The sequence below is a fragment of the Scyliorhinus torazame genome, chromosome 13 (assembly GCF_047496885.1).
Source record: "Scyliorhinus torazame isolate Kashiwa2021f chromosome 13, sScyTor2.1, whole genome shotgun sequence".
NCBI classification, from domain to species: Eukaryota; Metazoa; Chordata; class Chondrichthyes; order Carcharhiniformes; family Scyliorhinidae; genus Scyliorhinus; species Scyliorhinus torazame.
Window position 1 is genome coordinate 198511127 of NC_092719.1, and position 18454 is coordinate 198529580.

The 18454-nt window shown below is 45.9% G+C and overlaps 1 protein-coding gene across 16 annotated transcripts in view; it reads left to right on the forward strand.

Annotated features, from left to right (window-relative positions):
* setd5 (SET domain containing 5) overlaps positions 1-18454 on the forward strand; it is a 248224-nt gene that overhangs the window by 179484 nt on the left and 50286 nt on the right. For all 16 annotated transcript variants that reach the window (XM_072472824.1, XM_072472838.1, XM_072472839.1 and 13 more), the window contains 4 exons: positions 2653-2961; positions 6549-6791; positions 8183-8324; positions 16675-16925. In XM_072472824.1, coding sequence (XP_072328925.1) covers positions 2653-2961; positions 6549-6791; positions 8183-8324; positions 16675-16925 — 945 coding nt within the window. The remainder of the gene's footprint in view (positions 1-2652; positions 2962-6548; positions 6792-8182; positions 8325-16674; positions 16926-18454) is intronic.

Here is an 18454-nt window from a genome sequence, read left to right on the forward strand (position 1 = left end):
CTGTGTAGACTCAATATTATTACAATTATGCAGCTCTACCTTGAGGCTTTTGCCTGCCTGTTTGATGTTGTGTAACTGGAGCTTGCGTCTCACCAGACCAATCACATCCAGCATTCTGCTCTGAAAACTCTGCTCACATTGCGACAGCTGTGACCAATTAGACCTCAACGCTGAGACAATCCACAACATTCTAAAACAACCAGTAACATTCTTCAAAAAAAAAAGTCAATTTGACCCAACTCCTGGTGTTAACGGATTCTTAAAAAAAAAATTCCAGGATCCAGATCTGTATCTTTGACAAAAACTAATCGTCCTTTCTTAGGCCACGGCCTATGTCTGCACCAAGCTTTGTTGCAATTCATCAGTTAGTTTCTGAGATACATTGGGCGGGATTCTCCACTCCCACGCCGAAGTGGCCGCGCTGTCGTGAACGCCGTCGAGTTTCACGACGGCGCGGAACGGCCTCGGTCCCGACCGATTCAGGCCCTGACAATGGGCCAGTATCGGAGTCGCGTCATCTACACGCGGCAGGCCTTGTCGCCCGCGTAAAAGCGGCGCCGCATAGATGACGCGGCCGGCGCCGCATAACGGACGTCATCCGCGCATGCGCGGGTTGGCCGGCGCCAACCCGCGCATGCGTGGTTGCCGTCCTCTCTAAGTCCGCCCCGCAAGAAGCTGGGGGACAGATCTTGCGAGGCCGCAGAAGGAAGGAGGTCCTCCTTCAGAGAGGACGGCCCGACGATCGGTGGGCACCGATCGCGGGCCACCCCGCATTCCAGGTGAAACCCGGTGCAGGATCCCCCCTCGCCCCCCCACATGCCCCCCCCCACCCCCAGCGTTCACGCACCGCCCACGACTGCTGCGACCAGATGTGGATGGCACCGGGGGGAACCCACCGTTTTGGCCTGGCTGCTCGGCCCATCCGGGCCTCAGAATAGCGGGGGGTGCCGGAGAATCGCCATTTTCGGTATCTCCGGCGATTCTCCGGCCTGCGGCCCGTGAAACTCGACCGGGCCGTTCCCGCCGCTTGGGAGAATCGCGGGAGGGCGTCGGACCGGCGTTCCCGGAAATTTTGGCGGCCCAGGCGATTCTCCCAACTGGCGTGGGAGTGGAGAATCGTGCACATTGTTTCCAGGCAAGCAGTCTAATGAGCAAAAATGTTGCCTACCGTGCCGGATGTAAAAAAATGTTTCTTTCTATGCATTGAATCAATTCTTGAGAGACTTCATGCTGTCGCTGTTCATATTGAAAGGCAACACAAATACGTACAGGACTTCAAAAAGAAACAAATGTTTTAAATAACATTGATTTGTGCAGTACCCATGATTTGCCACTGGGGGTAGCTGTTGCATGTTTCTAAAGAATGTGCTGGAGAAAGCTGGCTGACAGCAGCTGACCAGTCTTACCCCTGTGTAATAGGATGTATTTTAAGATTGCTGTGTGATCATTTGCATAGGTAACATCACACTTTACGCTAGCATACACTAAGTATGAGGGGGAAACACATCTAAGTTTCCTTGCATCTACTAAAACTGAATGTTTTAACTCCATACGATCTCCTAAAACCGAATGTTTCGCGTCCATATGGCCGTTCCACATTCTGGACTCAAATCGTTAACTCCGTTTCTCTCTCCATGTACGCTGCCAGACCTGCTGAGTTTATCCAGCATTTTCTGATTTTATTTTCTATAATATCTGTTTAAAGTGATGTGATCTCTTACTGTCGGCTGTAGGATAGTCATTGGGCAGAGTTTAAGCATTCCCTGTATCTAAAATTAATTTTAAATTAATATTTTATGAACAAATGCCGTGACCTTTTTTTCACCTTCTTACTGATCTGGAACAAGTCGAATAGAGTGGTTGGTAACATCAGGGCACCAATCCCCATGGCTCCTATGTTACTTTGGCACTTAAAAGGTCAACTGAAGTGTACGCATTGAAGATTTTGCATTCATGTTCTTCAAGATGAGGGATGCCAGTGCCGAAGAGCTAGCTGATGTGTCCAACACTCATGTTCCTGGTCAGCTATGTTTCTATGTCCATATCATCCATCTTAGACCCCTTTTGAATACAATTGTAAACAGTTATAAAACAATGGGATTTCTGTTCACAAGCAAGGGGAGGTTGTTTACTTCCACAATCCCTTTAACGTGCTGGGTTCAAATCTAAATCACAGGAATTAAGTTGCTTCTTTTAGTTGACTTTAAATCAGCGTTTGAACCTTGGCCATGTAACACAGTAAATTGAACCAGTTAAAGCAGAGCAGGATAGGGGAAATGAAATCTGAGTTTCTAATTTATTGCAGTGCTGTCGGGAGGAAATAAACTGGATGGCATGCCTTTACTGGGCTGCCCTTCGCTTACAGGGAGTGGTGTGCGAGGGAAAGATATCAACGGGAGAAATGAGGATGTCACATTAAGAAAAAAGTAAAAATGGAGGCCAACTCTATTTTATTCATTTCTTTCTTGGTCTGATATCACAGGTCAAACCCTCATAATCTGTTCAATGTGTCACCATTAGTCTATGCTTGGCAGTTTCTGGTACAATATCTAGATTCAATAATTTCAATGAGAGATTCATCAGTGGTTACTTTTTGGATTACATAATGTATATTGTAGAACCTTTGTTCAATTTTTCACATCTTTAATATAGGAGCAAGCTCCAGAGAAGCCTCCTAAACCTCCTGCATCAAAACCAACAAAGCCCAGACCCAAAAATCGGTTCTCACGCTATCGCTCCAGTTCAGCACAGCGACTACGTCGACAGCGACAAGCAAGCAGCCAGTCAGAACCAGCGCCTGTTGTAGCAGTCGAGGAGGGAGCAACAGGGACTGTTGTGACAGACGCCATATCTACGGAAGGTGTGGCAAGTGAAGGAGCCCCAGGAGTTGAGACTATATCAGCATCTGCTATTGCCTCCCAACCAAATCGAACCAATCTCAAGTATCCTAAAACTAAAAGGGTAAGTTTGTGCAAATGTAATCTGGCCGACCATCCTCTTCTATAGCTGATATGAGAAACTTAAACTGGACTGCTTGGTCATGATGTCAGAGGTGTCAGACCAAGAAATTTATAATTTCTGTGTTCAGAGAAAACTGAATTCTCATATTTCTGGGCAGTTTCTTACAAATTGTTATATGAATCTCAAAACGCTGCCCCATCCCCCAAACCCGCTGAGTTACAACTAAATATATCCACTATTTTGTTTAAAAAACACTCTTAATTATGAGCCATATACCTTTATTATGACTCAAAAATCAGCCTTGCGTTGAAGCAATTTGGTTATCAAACTGTTCCATGGCAATTATATGAACCCCAGCCTGATAACAGGACGCAAAATGGGACTTAATTGTGTGGGGTACGAACCTCGATCCTGATGCCTTCGGGGGGCTGGAGCATTTTCTCCCTGATGCTGGAGCATTTTCTCCCTGATGCTGGATTCTCAGCAACGCTGGATTCTCTGCCGCATAGGGAACTCCGCTCTCGGATTCAAAGGTGACACGGGGCAAATGGAAGGAGCTGATTGAGAGTATGGTCTGATAAGTATTTACTGCTGTTATCTCTTCTTGATGGTAAAGTCTATACTTGGTGATCTATAGCTTGTAAGATTCTGTAGCAACAAGGACCCAGAGAAGAAGGACCCTAGAGTAATTGATATTATTTGATTATGAGTATCTTCCAAAAGGTTTGTTTTAATGGGGTAAGTCATGGCAGGAGAGCTCAAAGCCATGGTGTACTCTTCCTGCTCTATGTGGGAGTGGGTGACCAATAGGCAGGTAGTGCAGGAATCTCCTGTGGCCATTCCCCTGCAAAACAGATATACTGCTTTGGATAATGTTGGAGGAATGGTGTCACAGGAGAAAGCAGCAACAGTCAAATTCGTTGCACCACGATTGGCTCTGCTGCGCAGGGGAGGAGCAAAAAGTGTGGGAATGCAATAGTTATAGGAGATTCAATTGTCAGCAATAGATAGACGTTTCTGTGGCTGCAAACGAGACTCCAGGATGGTATGCTGTCTCCCTGGTGCTGGGGTCAAGGATGTCTCAGAGCGATGACAAGACATCCTAGAGGGGGAGGGTGAACAGACAGTGGTCGTGGTACATATTGGTACAAATAACATAGGTAAAAATAAAAAGGAGGTCCTGAAACCAGAATATAGGGAGTTAGGAAGTAAGTTGAAAAGTAGGATCTCAAAGGTAGTGATTTCAGGATTACTACCAGTGTGCTAGCCAGAACAGAAATAGTAGGATATATTAGATGAATATATGGCTGAAGAGATGGTGCGAGGGGGAGGGTCTCATATTCCCGGGACATTGGAACTGGTTCGGGGGAGGTGGATCCAGTGCAAACTGCAGGACTAGATTATTATCCTAGGGGGAGTATATGCTAGAGTGGTTGGGGAGGGTTTAAACTAAAATGGCAGGGGGATGGGAACCTGTGCAAGGAGTCAGAGGTGGGGAAAACGCGGACATAAGGCAGAAAAGGGAATAAGAAACGTTATGGGCAGAGAAATAAAGGGCCAGAAACAAACGGGGCCACAGTGAAATACAATGGGAATGGAACAAAGAATGTTAAAATGACAAACCGTGAGAATTTTGTGCCTTAATGCGCGAAGTATTTGCAATAGATGTAAATGGGTATGATATAGTCAGAATTACAGACACATGGCTACAGGGTGACCAGGGATGGGAACTGAACATCTAGGGGTATTCAGTGTTGAGGAAGGACAGACAAAAAGGAAAAGATGGTGAGGTTGCATTGCTGGTTAAAGAGGAAATTAACACAATAGTGAGGAAGGATATTAGTTCCAATGATACGGAATCTGTATGGTTAGAGCTGAGAAACGCCATGGGGCAAAAAAGGTTAGTGGGGGTTGAATATAGACCCCAAAACTGTAGTAGTGATGTTAGCAATAGCATTAAACCAGAATTTAGAAATGCATGTGATACAGGAACATCTGAAATTGTGGGCAACTTTAATTTGCAAATAGATTGGGCAAATCACATTAGTGTTTTTCTTTTCTTTTTATAATTTAGAATACCCAATTATTTTTTCAATTAAGGGGCAAATTAGCGTGGATAATCCATGCCCTGCACATCTTTGGGTTGTGGGGGTGAGACCCACGCAGACATGGGGAGAATGTGGGCAAATCACATTAGTAACAATATTGTAGAGGGGAGATTCCTGGAGTGTATACGGATGGTTTTCTGGACCAACACGTTGAGGAATCAAACAGAGAACAGGCCATCTTAGACTCGATATTGTATAATGAGAAAGGAATAATTGGCAATCTAGTTGCGCAAGGCCCCTTAGGGATGAGCAACCATAATATGATTGAATTCTTAATCATGGTGGGGAGTGACGTAGTTGGATTCGGAGACAAGGGTCCTGAATCTAAATAAAGGAAACTATAATGGTATGAGGCGTGAGTTGGCTATGATGGATTGGGGAACATTATTTAAAGGAAGATGGTGAATAGGCAATGGAAAACATTCAAGGGTGAACTGCAACAATTATTCATTCCTGTCTGATTCAAAACTAAATCTGGAAAGGTGGCCAAATCATGGCTTGTAAGGAACTTTGAGATAATATTAGTGGTGCATCTGGAAATCTCTACCAGAGAAAGTAGTTGAAGTCGAAACATTGTTAGGTTCCAAGAAGGAGTTAGATATAGCTCTTGGCCTAAATAGATTAAAGGATGTGGAGGAAAGAGGGTACAGGCAACTGATCTGATCGGCCAGCAGCTCTCGCTGTAGAGCTCAGTGGGTGCCATCAGGACTGCAAAATGGTGCAGGAGGAAGATCAATGGTCACTGAAGAGAGGTACGTCCCAGGGCTTTAGCTCAGGGAGGGATCGCAGCGCTTAAGGAGGAGAGGGGATGGGTGGGCAGCTGGGTTTGGAGAGCAGATTGTGTGGGGTTGCCTCTGATGTGCACAGGGCACCCTCTGGTCGATGTTCTCTCTCCATGTCCCCTCTCCCCTTGAAGACCTTTTTAAAGAAACCTTTTCAAAAATGGCCGTTGCACTCTGGCCTGCCTACCACTGCCGAGTGTTGTATGGCAGTGGAGGTGGCTTGAGGCCCTTAATTGGCAATTAATCAGGCAGTTAAGAGCCTTAATAGGCCTAGGGCTGGCAACCTAGGTGGTGACTTCTCTCTCCCCTCCTCCAATTATGGTCAAGGGTGTAGGTGGACTGGTCTAACCTATTTTACATGCCCTCGGCAGGCAGATGTAAAATCCATCCTTGTACAAATCTCTATCGAGTGAAATCTTATAATCCTTTCTTCTTTGATGCAGCCAATGAAAGCTTAAGAAAGTTGGTGGCCTTAAGGCTAACAAAACCCTACTATTGAACTGGAATTGGTTGCTTTTTAGATGTCTAATTAGGTTTAATTCCATCATTCAGTGTCTACAACTGGATGCATCAATCTAATTATAGTGGTGACAGGATTTATGGCAAATTCTGGGCAATCCAGGAACTTAGAAATTTGCATGAAATTGCTGTGACTTACAACTTTTTGTTTTAACTTTGTTCCCATCTTTTGTTTCAGTATTTAGTTACAGAATGGTTAAATGACAAGATTGAGCGATCAGACTGCCCATATGACCGACCATTACGCATCACCACAGATCCTACTGTATTGGCAACAACACTGAACATGCTGCCAGGCCTGAGCCACAGCCCCCACATTTGCACAACCCCTAAACACTACATCCGCTTTGGTTCTCCCTTCACCCCTGAAAGACGAAGACAGAGAGTTGTGTGCGACGGTAACTATGGATCTTGCAAAAAGGTAAGCATGTATACCATCTTTACAACTTCTCATTATCTATATGCCTATCTTCCTTGTTAGAAACATGAAACATTTATGAAGGAGGCCATTTGGTTACTTGTGATCCCGCTGCAAACTTAACATGAGACCTGTTGTGCTCTATGAGTTGTAGCACCAGGCAGCTTTATAAGTGTTAGATATGAAGTAAAAATATCAGATGTTAGATTGTAAGACGTTGAAATACTCTTCAGGTTAGTTGCACAGTAATCAACTGTGGTCCTGTGGAAAACATTGTATTCAAGATCCTGGCACCAGAGTATTTGAACTAATTCTCTTGGCCTTCATTTGTCCTGGTCACATGCCTGCTTTGCCAGGTCGAGTCAGTTTTCTATACTTCCATGGGATTCCAGAGCTGCTGTCCCTTTCTTCATTGCAACTTTCTGCTTTTCGTCCTGGTGTGCAAATTGAAGCAGATCGTAGTATCTTCTGGTGATATCCATCATCCACCAGAGGTAGGATATATAGGATCACAAGTGGGAGAATTGCTTCTATTGTCTGAGCCCTTTGTATATAGCTGGGTGACCACAGGATGCACATGGTGTCCACCATATTTACTCAAGGCCTATAATGGCTGGTGGGCACCACAGGAAAATAACTGTCCTAGTGATGACGATTACCCAAGTTAGTTAACATTTTCCACATGTTCGTTTAGTTTTGATTGGATTGTGTGTTAAGTATCAATGGTAAACTGCTTTGGAGAGACTGCACTGGTACTTTTTACTCACCCAGCAAAATACTACAAACTATTAATAGAAACTTAACTGGAACTAAATACAATCAACTTACGCAAAAGCGTTTCCATTTTAAAAAGTTCTCATTTGGTTCAACATTTTTTTATTAAGGTCTGGTTGGATTTACAGTAATCTCTTTAAATTTCTTGGCTTGTGAGAGTTCAAAATAGCTACAGTGGGGTGGGGATCTCCCTAAGAAATTGCATTCACTCTCAGGAATTGCAATGTAAAATTAGAGACCTGTGGAATAAATGTGAACATCATGCTGCCTTTTTCCATAGCTGGCAGAGTGTTTGACAAACCGAAAATCCAATACTGGCTCTTCACACTACTCATCAGGCCTTGTGAAAAGGCTTGGCATTGTCAGATTCTGAAGAAATACCTTAACAAATGCATTTGTTCGCTAACCTGTGTGATGGAATCTCATCTCTTGTGAATTTTGATTTGTATATTTATCGGTGATTGGTAGAGAGTCTTCGAGTTTTACAGCACAGAAAGATGTTGTTTTGCCCACTGTGATGTGCTTTCAATCTTATTTATGTTTCTATGTGTCGTAGATAGTGTCATAGAAATGTATAGAGTTGTTAAACTAAATTGAATAATTAATTTGTTCATTTTCAGCGGTGGATAAAACAGGCAATGGATGAGGCCATGGTACAAAGTCCCCATTCACCAGATAAAGAACCAGAAACGCCACCTTTATACCAAAGCAGTGACAACAGCAACATTCCTGACATACCTGATAGCGTAGTTGCTTCAACAGGTAGGTGGAAAATGTGACTTTTTTTTAATCATACACAGCAAAGCCAGTCAGCATACATTCCACACAGTTCAGGCATCTCATTATGCCTATCTGCCTGTGGCTGCCAGGAGGTGTAAGGAAGTATCCAAGGAAGATTTTCCCTTCTTTCCCAGCAAGGAAATGTTTGGGATTAAGAACGGAATGGTGGACCAAGATGCGATCCCAGGCCAACATCACACCCATCGAGTGGTCATTCTTCACATGCCAGTCTAATGAGTTATTATTGTCAAGTCTATTTGACTACAATGGGCATTAAAACAGCATGGCCCCATTCTCATTTGACTTCAGCACATTCTTATTTCCAGCGCTGGTCATAATGCAACTATCAGAAGAAGGGAACCCCATTTTATTTTTTACCCGCCCTATTTAGTGCTCCAGTACACCATACCATCTTCTTTCCTCTTTTCTTTATGACTTCCCACAATTGCTCAGTGAACTCATATGATGCCACCATTAAAATTGATAACTTACATTATGCAGGATTGCAAATGTGCCAATGCCTTGGATGAGGTATATGTAGGTTCTGCGAAATTACACGGGGCTGCAAAAGATTTACCAACTTCTGTGCTGCTTTTAGTGGTTTACGTATAAGATCTCTTTGTTCCTCTACCCAATTTAGTCTCTCACCCACCAAGGAATAAGTGGTCGCTTTATTCCTCCAGCAAAATGCGCTGCCACATGACCCACTATATTGAACTATTACACAATTTCTCTTGTTCATTTTTCAAACCTGCTTGTCCTCCACCGTTATTAGTTGTTCCCTCCAATTTAATGTCACCTGCAGATTTCAACACAATGCCTCCACAACATTGAGTCCAAGTATATATATTTGGCCCAGCACAGCACTGCTTTCTAATAGTGTAAAAAACTTGCCTTTACTTCAACCTTCTGTCTTCTGTTTTGTAGCCAATGTTCAATCTATTCCGCAAACTGGTTCTGGTCTCAATATACCAAGAGCTTTGACATGAGTCTTTTGTATGTAACACTTGATAGAAAGCCTTCTGAATATCCGTGTACACCAGATCCATTAAATTGCTCCAGTCTCCACTTAGTATTTATTCAGAAACTTAAATGAAGGACTTCCGGGTGCGGCAATGCGGAGCTGAGCCGCACGATTCGGCAGCTCCCGCTACCACGGACTTTCGGGCTCGCTAGAAGAGCCCCAACGGGATTTTTTTTTTTTTAACTAACCCGTGGAAGGTAAGAGGGAGGTCCCCCTCCAACTTGCATGAAACGGACTCGAAGCGCAACGGCCACAAAAGTGGCATTGAAGCAACAGGAAAAACCGTGGAAAAAAGAAAAAATGGCGGCGGCCAGAGACAAAGGTGAGCTGCAGGAGCTGGAGCAGCGGGAAGGACCGGGGAAGAAAGATAGAATGGCGGCGGCCAGAGACAAAGGTGAGCTGCAGGAGCTGGAGCAGCGGGAAGGACCGGGGAAGAAAGATAGAATGGTGGCGGCCAGAGACAAAGTGGAGATGCAGGAGTTTATTAGGCACTGCTTCGAGGAGCATCGTGAGGAGATGCGTAAGGAAATGCTGGCGCCTATGCTTTCGGCAATCGAAGGACTAGGGATCACCCAGAAGGCCCTCGAGGTTCAGATCCAGGAGGTACAAGAAAGAGTTGGTCAGAACGAGGACGAGATCTCGGGCCTGGTGGCGAGAGTGGAGCAGAGCGAGGCGCTGCACAGGAGTTGGGCGGGAAGACTCGAAGACCTGGAGAACAGGCCGAGGAGAAAGAATCTGCGGATCCTGGGTCTCCCTGAAGGAGCGGAGGGGGCCGATGCCGGGGCATACGTGAGCACGATGCTCGGGGCAATGATGGGCAAGGAGGCCGCTGGAGTTGGACGGGGCACACCGGGTGCTGGCGAGGAGGCCCCGGGCAAATGAGCCGCCAAGAGCGATGGTGGTGAGGTTCCACCGGTTCACGGGCAGAGAGTGGGTCCTGAAATGGGCCAAGAAGGAGAGGAGCAGCAAGTGGGACAATGCAGAGATCTGAATATACCCGGACTGGAGCACAGAGGTTGCAAAGCGGAGAGCGGGTTTCAACCGGGCCAAAGCGGTGTTGCACCGGAAAGAAGTGAAATTCGGAATGCTGCAGCCAGCGCGACTGTGGATCACATACAAGGGCCAACACTACTACTTTGAAACGCCTGAAGAGGCGTGGACATTTATACAAACTGAAAAGTTGGACTCTAACTGAGGGTTTGTGAGGATGGGGGGGATATTTGAGGTTTGATGTGTGATGGTTGTTGTACATAGGGGGTCAATCACAATCACGCGCAGGAAATGTTACATGGGCTGGGGGAGAGAGACAAGGCCGCGACAGGAGCTGCGCCAGAGGGGGCGGAACGGGCTTTGGAAAGCACGGGGTTTGGTTTTTCCAGCGCGCGGGAAGAAAGATGGGAGGGGGAACTCCCACACGGGGAGGTCAAAGGGATAGCGGGGGTAGCCGGGGTCAGCAGGTGTCAGCTGACTTACGGGAGTGACATGGGGGGAGCAAAAAGGCTAGACAGGGGTCTAGAGGGGGGGGGGGGGTTGCTGCTGCACTGGCCGAAAGGGAATGGGATATAGAAGAGGTGGTCGGGAACGAGGCGGGTTGGCGCTGCCAAACCTGGGGAGCTACTACTGGGCAGCAAATGTGTCGATGATCCGCAAGTGGGTTATGGAGGGAGAGGGGGCGGCATGGAAGAGGATGGAGATGGCGTCCTGCAAAGGAATGAGTCTGGGGGCGTTGGTGACGGCACCGCTGCCGCTCTCGCCGACGAAGTATACCACGGGCCCGGTGGTGGCGGCAACGCTAGGGATCTGGGGCCAGTGGAGACAGCACAGGGGTGCAATGGGAGCATCGGTGTGGTCCCCGATCAGGGGTAACCATCGGCTTATCCCGGGGAAGATGGACGGGGGGGTTCCAGAGCTGACATCGGGCGGGGATCAGAAGAACGTGGGACCTGTTCATTGACGGAACGTTTGCGAGCCTAGGGGCACTGGAGGAGAAGTTTGAGTTACCCCCGGGAAATGCCTTTAGATATATGCAGGTGAGGGCTTTTGTAAGGCGACAGGTGAGGGAATTCCCGTTGCTCCCGGCACCAGAAATTCAAGACGGTGATCTCGGGCGCATGGGTTGGGGAGGGTAAGGTGTCGGAAATACACCAGGAGATGAAAGAAGAAGGGGAAGCGCTGGGAGAAGAGTAAATGGGAGGAGGGGCTGGGGGAGGAGATCGAGGAAGGTCTGTGGGCGGATGCCCTAGGTAGGGTTAATTCCTCCTCGTGTGCCAGGCTCAGCTTGATACAATTTAAGGTGGTTCACAGAGCTCACCTGACGGGGGCGAGGTTGAGCAGGTTCTTTGGGGTAGAGGACAGATGTGGAAGGTGCTCAGGGAGCCCGGCGAACCATGTCCATATGTTTTGGTCATGCCCGGCACTGGAGGGGTTCTGGAGAGGAGTGGCGGGAGCAATATCTCAGGTGGTGAAAGTCCGGGTCAAGCCAAGCTGGGGGCTAGCAATATTCGGAGTAGTGGACGAACCGGGAGTGCAGGAGGCGTAAGAGGCCGGCATTCTGGCCTTTGCGTCCCTAGTAGCCCGGCGAAGGATCTTGCTAATGTGGAAGGAGGCGAAGCCCCCCAGCGTGGAGGCCTGGATAAACGATATGGCTGGGTTCATAAAGTTGGAGAGGATTAAGTTCGCCTTGAGAGGGTCTGCGCAGGGGTTCTACAGACGGTGGCAACCGTTCCTAGACTATCTCGCGGAGCGTTAGAGGAAGGTCGGTCAGCAGCAGCAGCAACCTGGGGGGGTGGGGGGGCGGGGTGGGGGGGGGGGGGGGGGGGGGAGCTGCCTGGGGGGGTGGATGAGCAAGAGATAACATGAAGAGTCGGGGAAACTGGCACGTACGGAAGAGCCAGTGTACAAAGCTATGTAAATATACTATTTTGTCATGTATATATCTTGCTCCGCCCGATTTCTCATTTCTTTTTTTTTGTTACGGGGGGGGGGGGGGGCGGGGGTGTTATTGTTTGTAAGGGAGAAAAATTGTGTTAAAAACTTTAATAAATATATATATATATTTTTTAAAGAAACTTAAGTGAAGTTGGTTTGTCATGATCTTTTAAAAATTCATGTTTCCTTTTTGTTATGATCTCTATCTCGAGAAGTATTCTTAGAATCTTTTCTAAAAAAAAACTTATCATCTTTCTTATGATTGACTTTAAGCTAATTGGTTGATTCTATCTCCCTTGTGCATATAGGAATTATATTTGCAATTCACCTTCTTCTAGCACTATTCCCTTCCCTCTTTAAGATGTTATATATGCATGATACTGCCTCTGCTGCCATCCTAATTATATATATATATATATAAATATATATTTCAAAATGTTTTTCCTGGCATTTTAACACATCAAACTTTACACAAGACAGAACAAGCAGAGAAAAAACAACAACAATGGAAACGGCATATTATTTACAAGATGTCACAGCATCTGTGAGCCTAGTCCCCCCCCCCTCAAAAGAATCGCTGGCTACAAGCAGGTCCTCAAAAAGGTTGGCAAACTTTCTCCACGTATGATGGAATCTCTACTCGGATCCCCTGATTGAGAATTTTATCTTTTCAAGCTTTAGGGATTCAGCCAAGTCTGACAGCCACTCCAAGCTCTGGGAAATGCTGCCGACTTCCACCCCAGCAGAACTCCTCCATCAGGTGATCAGAAAGGCGAAGGCCAGGGCGTCTGCCCCCTTCCCTATCCAAATTATTTTTTAACTGCTCCAAGATCATCACATTCTCTCCTTTATTGTTTATGCCTTTTTCTTTAGATTCATTTGTATCCTCACCTCTTTATTCATCAATGACATCTCATCCTTCACTACTTTTGACTTATTTTCAATGGAATATATTTCTTCGGAACACTATTGATCCTTTTTTAAATATCGCCCACAGTTCTTCTCAGGGTGGCACGGTAGCACAGTGGTTAGCACCATTGCTTCACAGCTCCAGGGTCCCAGGTTCGTTTCTGGCTTGGGTCATTGTCAGTGCAGAGTCTGCATGTTCTCCCCGTGGCTGTGTGGGTTTCCTCTGGGTGCTCCGGTTTCCTCCCACACTCCAAAGATGTGCAGGTTAGGTGGATTGACCATGATAAATTGCCTTTAGTGTCCAAAAAAAGGTGAGGTGATGGGGATAGGGCGGAGGTATGGGTTAAGTGGGGTGTTCTTTCCAAGAACCGGTGCAGACTCGATGGACCAATGGCCTCCTTCTGCACTGTAAATTCTATGATCTAAGTCAATATATATATATATATTTTTTAAAATATTTTTATTCTCCATTTTCACATTTTCTTCAGAATTTACATCCCACCAACAAACAGTAACAAATACTAAGTCAATTCCATTATCAACAACAATGATCCCATCCTCCCACCACCCCAAAACAATGCCCCACCTGACAATATAAGCATCAAATAAAACAAACCCTCCTACGGTGGGAAAAACAAAGGGGAAAAAAAAGAAAAAGGAACCAGGAATCGCCTATGGTCACCATTGCCCTATAGAGCCCCCCCCCCCCTAACATTCAATGCCATCCAATCCCCGAAGGAGTACCATAAATGACACCCATGAATTGTAAACACCCCCCCCCCCCCCGACTCCTCCCCTCCACTTCCTCTTATAAAACTCCTTCCCCCCCAACCTCTGTTCCTTCTCCCCAATTTCCACCTCGGCTAGACTCATCGGAACCTGTACTGCCGGGCTCCGATGGCTGCAGCCCCTTCCCCCACCTCACTCCCGTTCACCGGCCGGCTTAAACCGGCCAGCGTGGAGGCCCCAGCCCGGGTCTCTTTCCCCCTTGCCCGGTCCCGGGAAAACCAAGAAATCCCCTTTAGCACACAAACCCCACATACACACCCAAGCCCCAAAGAACCATCATTGCAAGTGAAAGTCCCATCTCTTGCCTTGTACAAATATATACAACGTTGGCTCATTTAGCACATAGACCAGCACGCAGTGAAAAAATACAGTTACATGAGGCTACATCGGTACTTGACCATTTCTCAATTCAGCCATAGTCCTTCTGCCTTCACAAACTCCTCCGCTGCTTCCGCCGACCCAAAATAAAAGTCCTTGGATTTGTAGTTCACCCTCAACTTAGTTGGGTAGGGCAGCACGGTGGCGCAGTGGGTTAGCCCTGTTGCCTCACGGCGCCGAGGTCCCAGGTTCGATCCCGGCTCTGGGTCACTGTCCGTGTGGAGTTTGCACATTCTCCCTGTGTCTGCGTGGGTTTTGCCCCCACAACCCAAAAGATGTGCAGGGTAGGTGAATTGGTCACACTAAACTTGCCCCTTAATTGGAAAAAATGAATTGGGCACTCTAAATCTTTTTTAAAACTTAGTTGGGTATACTATGCCGCACTGCACCGTACTGATGTATAGTGCCTTCTTCACCCGACTGAAGGCAGCCCGCCTCCTCGCCAGCTCCACGGTAAAGTCCTGATATATGCATATACCAGCTCCAGCCCACTGCACCACCCACTTCTACTTTGCCCAGCACAGGACCTTCTCCTTCACACTGTACCTACGAAAACACAGAGTCACTACTCTTGGCGGCTCACTCTCCTTTGGTACAGGCCTCCACGACAGATGAGCCCGATCCAGTTCATATCGGGAGGGATCCTCCCCCTCCCCCAATAGCTTCGCCAACATCGTGGCAAAATACTCAGTTGGCCTTGGGCCATCCACTCCTTCGGGAAGACCCACAATCATCAGATTCTGTCGCCTGGATCGGTTTTCCAAGTCGTCCATTTTGGCTCGCAGATCCTTGTTGATCTCTATCACCTTCCGCATCTCCTTCCCCATCGAGGTAAGTTGATCACTGTGCTGCAATAATGTCTCTTCCACTTCCTTCAGCGACTCGCCTTGCTCCCGTACCTCCGCCACTGCGCTCAATACCGCCGCCCTCACCGGGGCAATCGCCTCCTCCACCAGCACTTTCAATACCGCCTCTATCTCCTTCCTCATCGCCTCCATGTATTTTGTGAACTTCCTTTCGAGTTCCACAGCCATCACCTTAGTCATCTCTTCAGCCGTGGGCAATGCGGCCTCCCTGGTGCCCCAGCCTCCACTTTTCTTGCCGTCCCCGTGGTGACCTTTCCACTCCCCGACGGACTTTCAGCCGCTCTTTTCATGGCCGTTTTTTAACTTATTTTTGGCATGTCCCTTCACTGTGCCTTCTCCCTGCTTTTGCCGCCTCTGTTGCCCCGGGGACCGGGTGTTAAACCCCGAAAATGCAGTTCCTGAACGGGAGCCCTCCAATTTGCAGCTGCCTCCCGCCCACCGTCACCGGACGTCCGGCTAAGTCAATATTTTTAATTAAGTGATCTTCCCTGGCCCCAACCTCATTACCTCATAGTTCACTTTTTTTTCCCAATCTATTACTTTGTCTTTGTAGTATCTAAATATTTCCCAATCATTATCTTAAACCTTATTTTATTGTGATCACTACTTCCTAGATGTTCTCTCAAACTTTAACTTATTTATTTCAGTTAATTTCTCATTACTAGCAGAGCTTATTCTCATATTAGAATTCTTAAATCTTAGGTTAGATGGAGTCTTGAATTTGCTGTAAATACCCTATCCGTCCCTCTATCCCCATGATAATTCTGTGTTTTTATCGTTTCATATATTTTGCCTACATATTTCTCCTTCCACTTCCTTTTCATTATTTAGTGGTCTGTAGTATGACCAATTCCTTCCTATGCGGTTTCTAAATATATATGGGTTCGGTGCAGTTATATTTTACATGATACTGCCATTTTGTTGTTTCGGATGAACAACAATATCCCAAAATTCTCCTTTCAATTCTAAATATATTAAATCCTGCAATATATGGAAATGTTAAAGAGACCACTGTAGGTCAAACTGCTAACATATGGAAATAAATGCAACCATTCTTGCACTGAATCGAATGGGTCCTGCTGCTTTTTACTAATAATGCTTGTCTGAACAATGTTCGCCCAATTTAATGTTGCTCAAAAAGACATCATTTTGAAAATTAATGAGGCGAACTTTGTAAATCTCAGTCCAAGATACAATAGAGCAACAAAACAAAGTCTGGTTTTGTGTTGTTTAGCAGGCAAGTGGCAAGCATGTTAATCTGCATTCTATATTTCTGGGAAAATACATCGGACGTTGATGGAAATAACTCAGAAACATTGACAGAGCTCACACTGGGAAAACTGACTGCTGTGTTGAAATATGCACAGGCTGTTTACTTAATTTGTTTAAAATGTACCTGTTTGCAACTTGAATGTCTGATAACTTCTCTGTCTTGTAGAGTTGATTACGCCTCTGAAGAAGCGAAAGGCCCGGTATCTGTCAGACGTGAGTGTGACTGATTTGCCCGGACCTTGTAGTCCACTATCAGCGCCTGCATCTGTCGCGGATACAGTTATGTCCAGCCCAACGGTCATAACACCTTGCACCTTGTTTCCAGGAGAAGAGGAGAAGAAAAATGGATATAATGTAGTTTACTCTCCCCTTCACTCCCATGCTGCTAGCCGATGTAATACCCCACTACAGTTTGAGGTAAATATATCTCCAATAAAGGTACTGTCAGCTACACTTATGATGCAAATTAATTATTTTGGGGTTTATCTCAATCAATAAAACTTCCAATGTTTACCTTGTTTGACAGAATTAAGCATTGAAAAGAAAATCAATTTAGTTTATATGTAAACTTGAATGTCAACAAGAATGTCCTGACGATTTTGGAATTTTTAAGTGGACGATACTGTTGGACATATTTCCCCTATGGCTTCCCTGCAAACACCCTAAAACTTTTCTCCATTGATATATGGGTTTGCAATTTTTGACAACAACAGAAATATTTTCCCTGTCACTTCATTTAGGGGATGGTTCAATCTATAAGCTGTGTAGATATATCTGGAAATATTGGGTGTTTAAAAAAGAAATGTTGAGCTGTTAGGATTGTGTAATATGCTTCTGAGCTTTAAAAAGTAACGCTACAGTTGCTGTCCTAACAAAATCATATATCCATGCAGTTTTCTTTAGCTGCACATCCCACACCCCCTCCCCCTCCCACCCACCTTGCAATCTTGCCCTGCCCAGGAAAATTCTGTGACCTGATGTTCAGGCTGTTGTTTCAAGCTTTATTGACTGACATAGGATGAATATTCTGAAGTATGAATTTGAAATCGCATCAATAAAAGGAGATGGTGATATACTAAATCACCAGCAGGTGATTTGGGCAGCATGGTAGCACATGGGCAGCATGGTAGCACAAGTGGATAACACTGTGGCTTCACAGCGCCAGAGTCCCAGGCTCAATTCCCCGCTGGATCACTGTCTGTGCGGAGTCTGCACGTTCTCCCCGTATCTGCGTGGGTTTCCTCTGGGTGCTCCGGTTTCCTCCCACAGTCCAAAGACGTGCAGGTTAGTTGGATTGGCCATGATAAATTGCCCTTAGTGGCCAAAAAGGTTAGGAGGGGTTATTGGATTACAGGGATAGGGTGGAAGTGAGGGCTTAAGTGGGTCGGTGCAGACTCGATGGGCTGAATGGCCTCCTGCACTGTATGTTTTATGTAATCTATGTAAATCTTTCTTTCACTTTAATATTGAAAGTATATAACGTTCGCATTAATATTGCATAATAACACAAATGTTTGTATTTTTGTAATGTGGTTGTTGTTCCTTTGCTCCACATATCAAGGTTTTTGGAGTTAAACAAGAAATGAGAGTGGAAAATACTTGGAAGTCAATTTTACAAAATCTGATGTGTATATTTCTTCAATTTAATTAACCTTCCAGAATGTATCCGCTACCCCAGCCCCAACCTACCCTTTGACACATCATTTGCTCCCACCTACATGTCTGGTGGTCCAAATGCATAGGGTCACTTACCTAGTTGATTAGTTTACTTCGCTTTCTCCCTGTGTGAGGAAGCTTGAAACTTCATTCAATATGTCTCCAGTTGATGTGACCAAGATCTGGGATGTGGTGTGTGCAGGATTAGAGGTATGGATACATGTCACTTGCTGTGGTTCTGTTTAAAGTCATGTGGCACCTCAAGTACCAGCGGATTTTCAGCCAGCTCA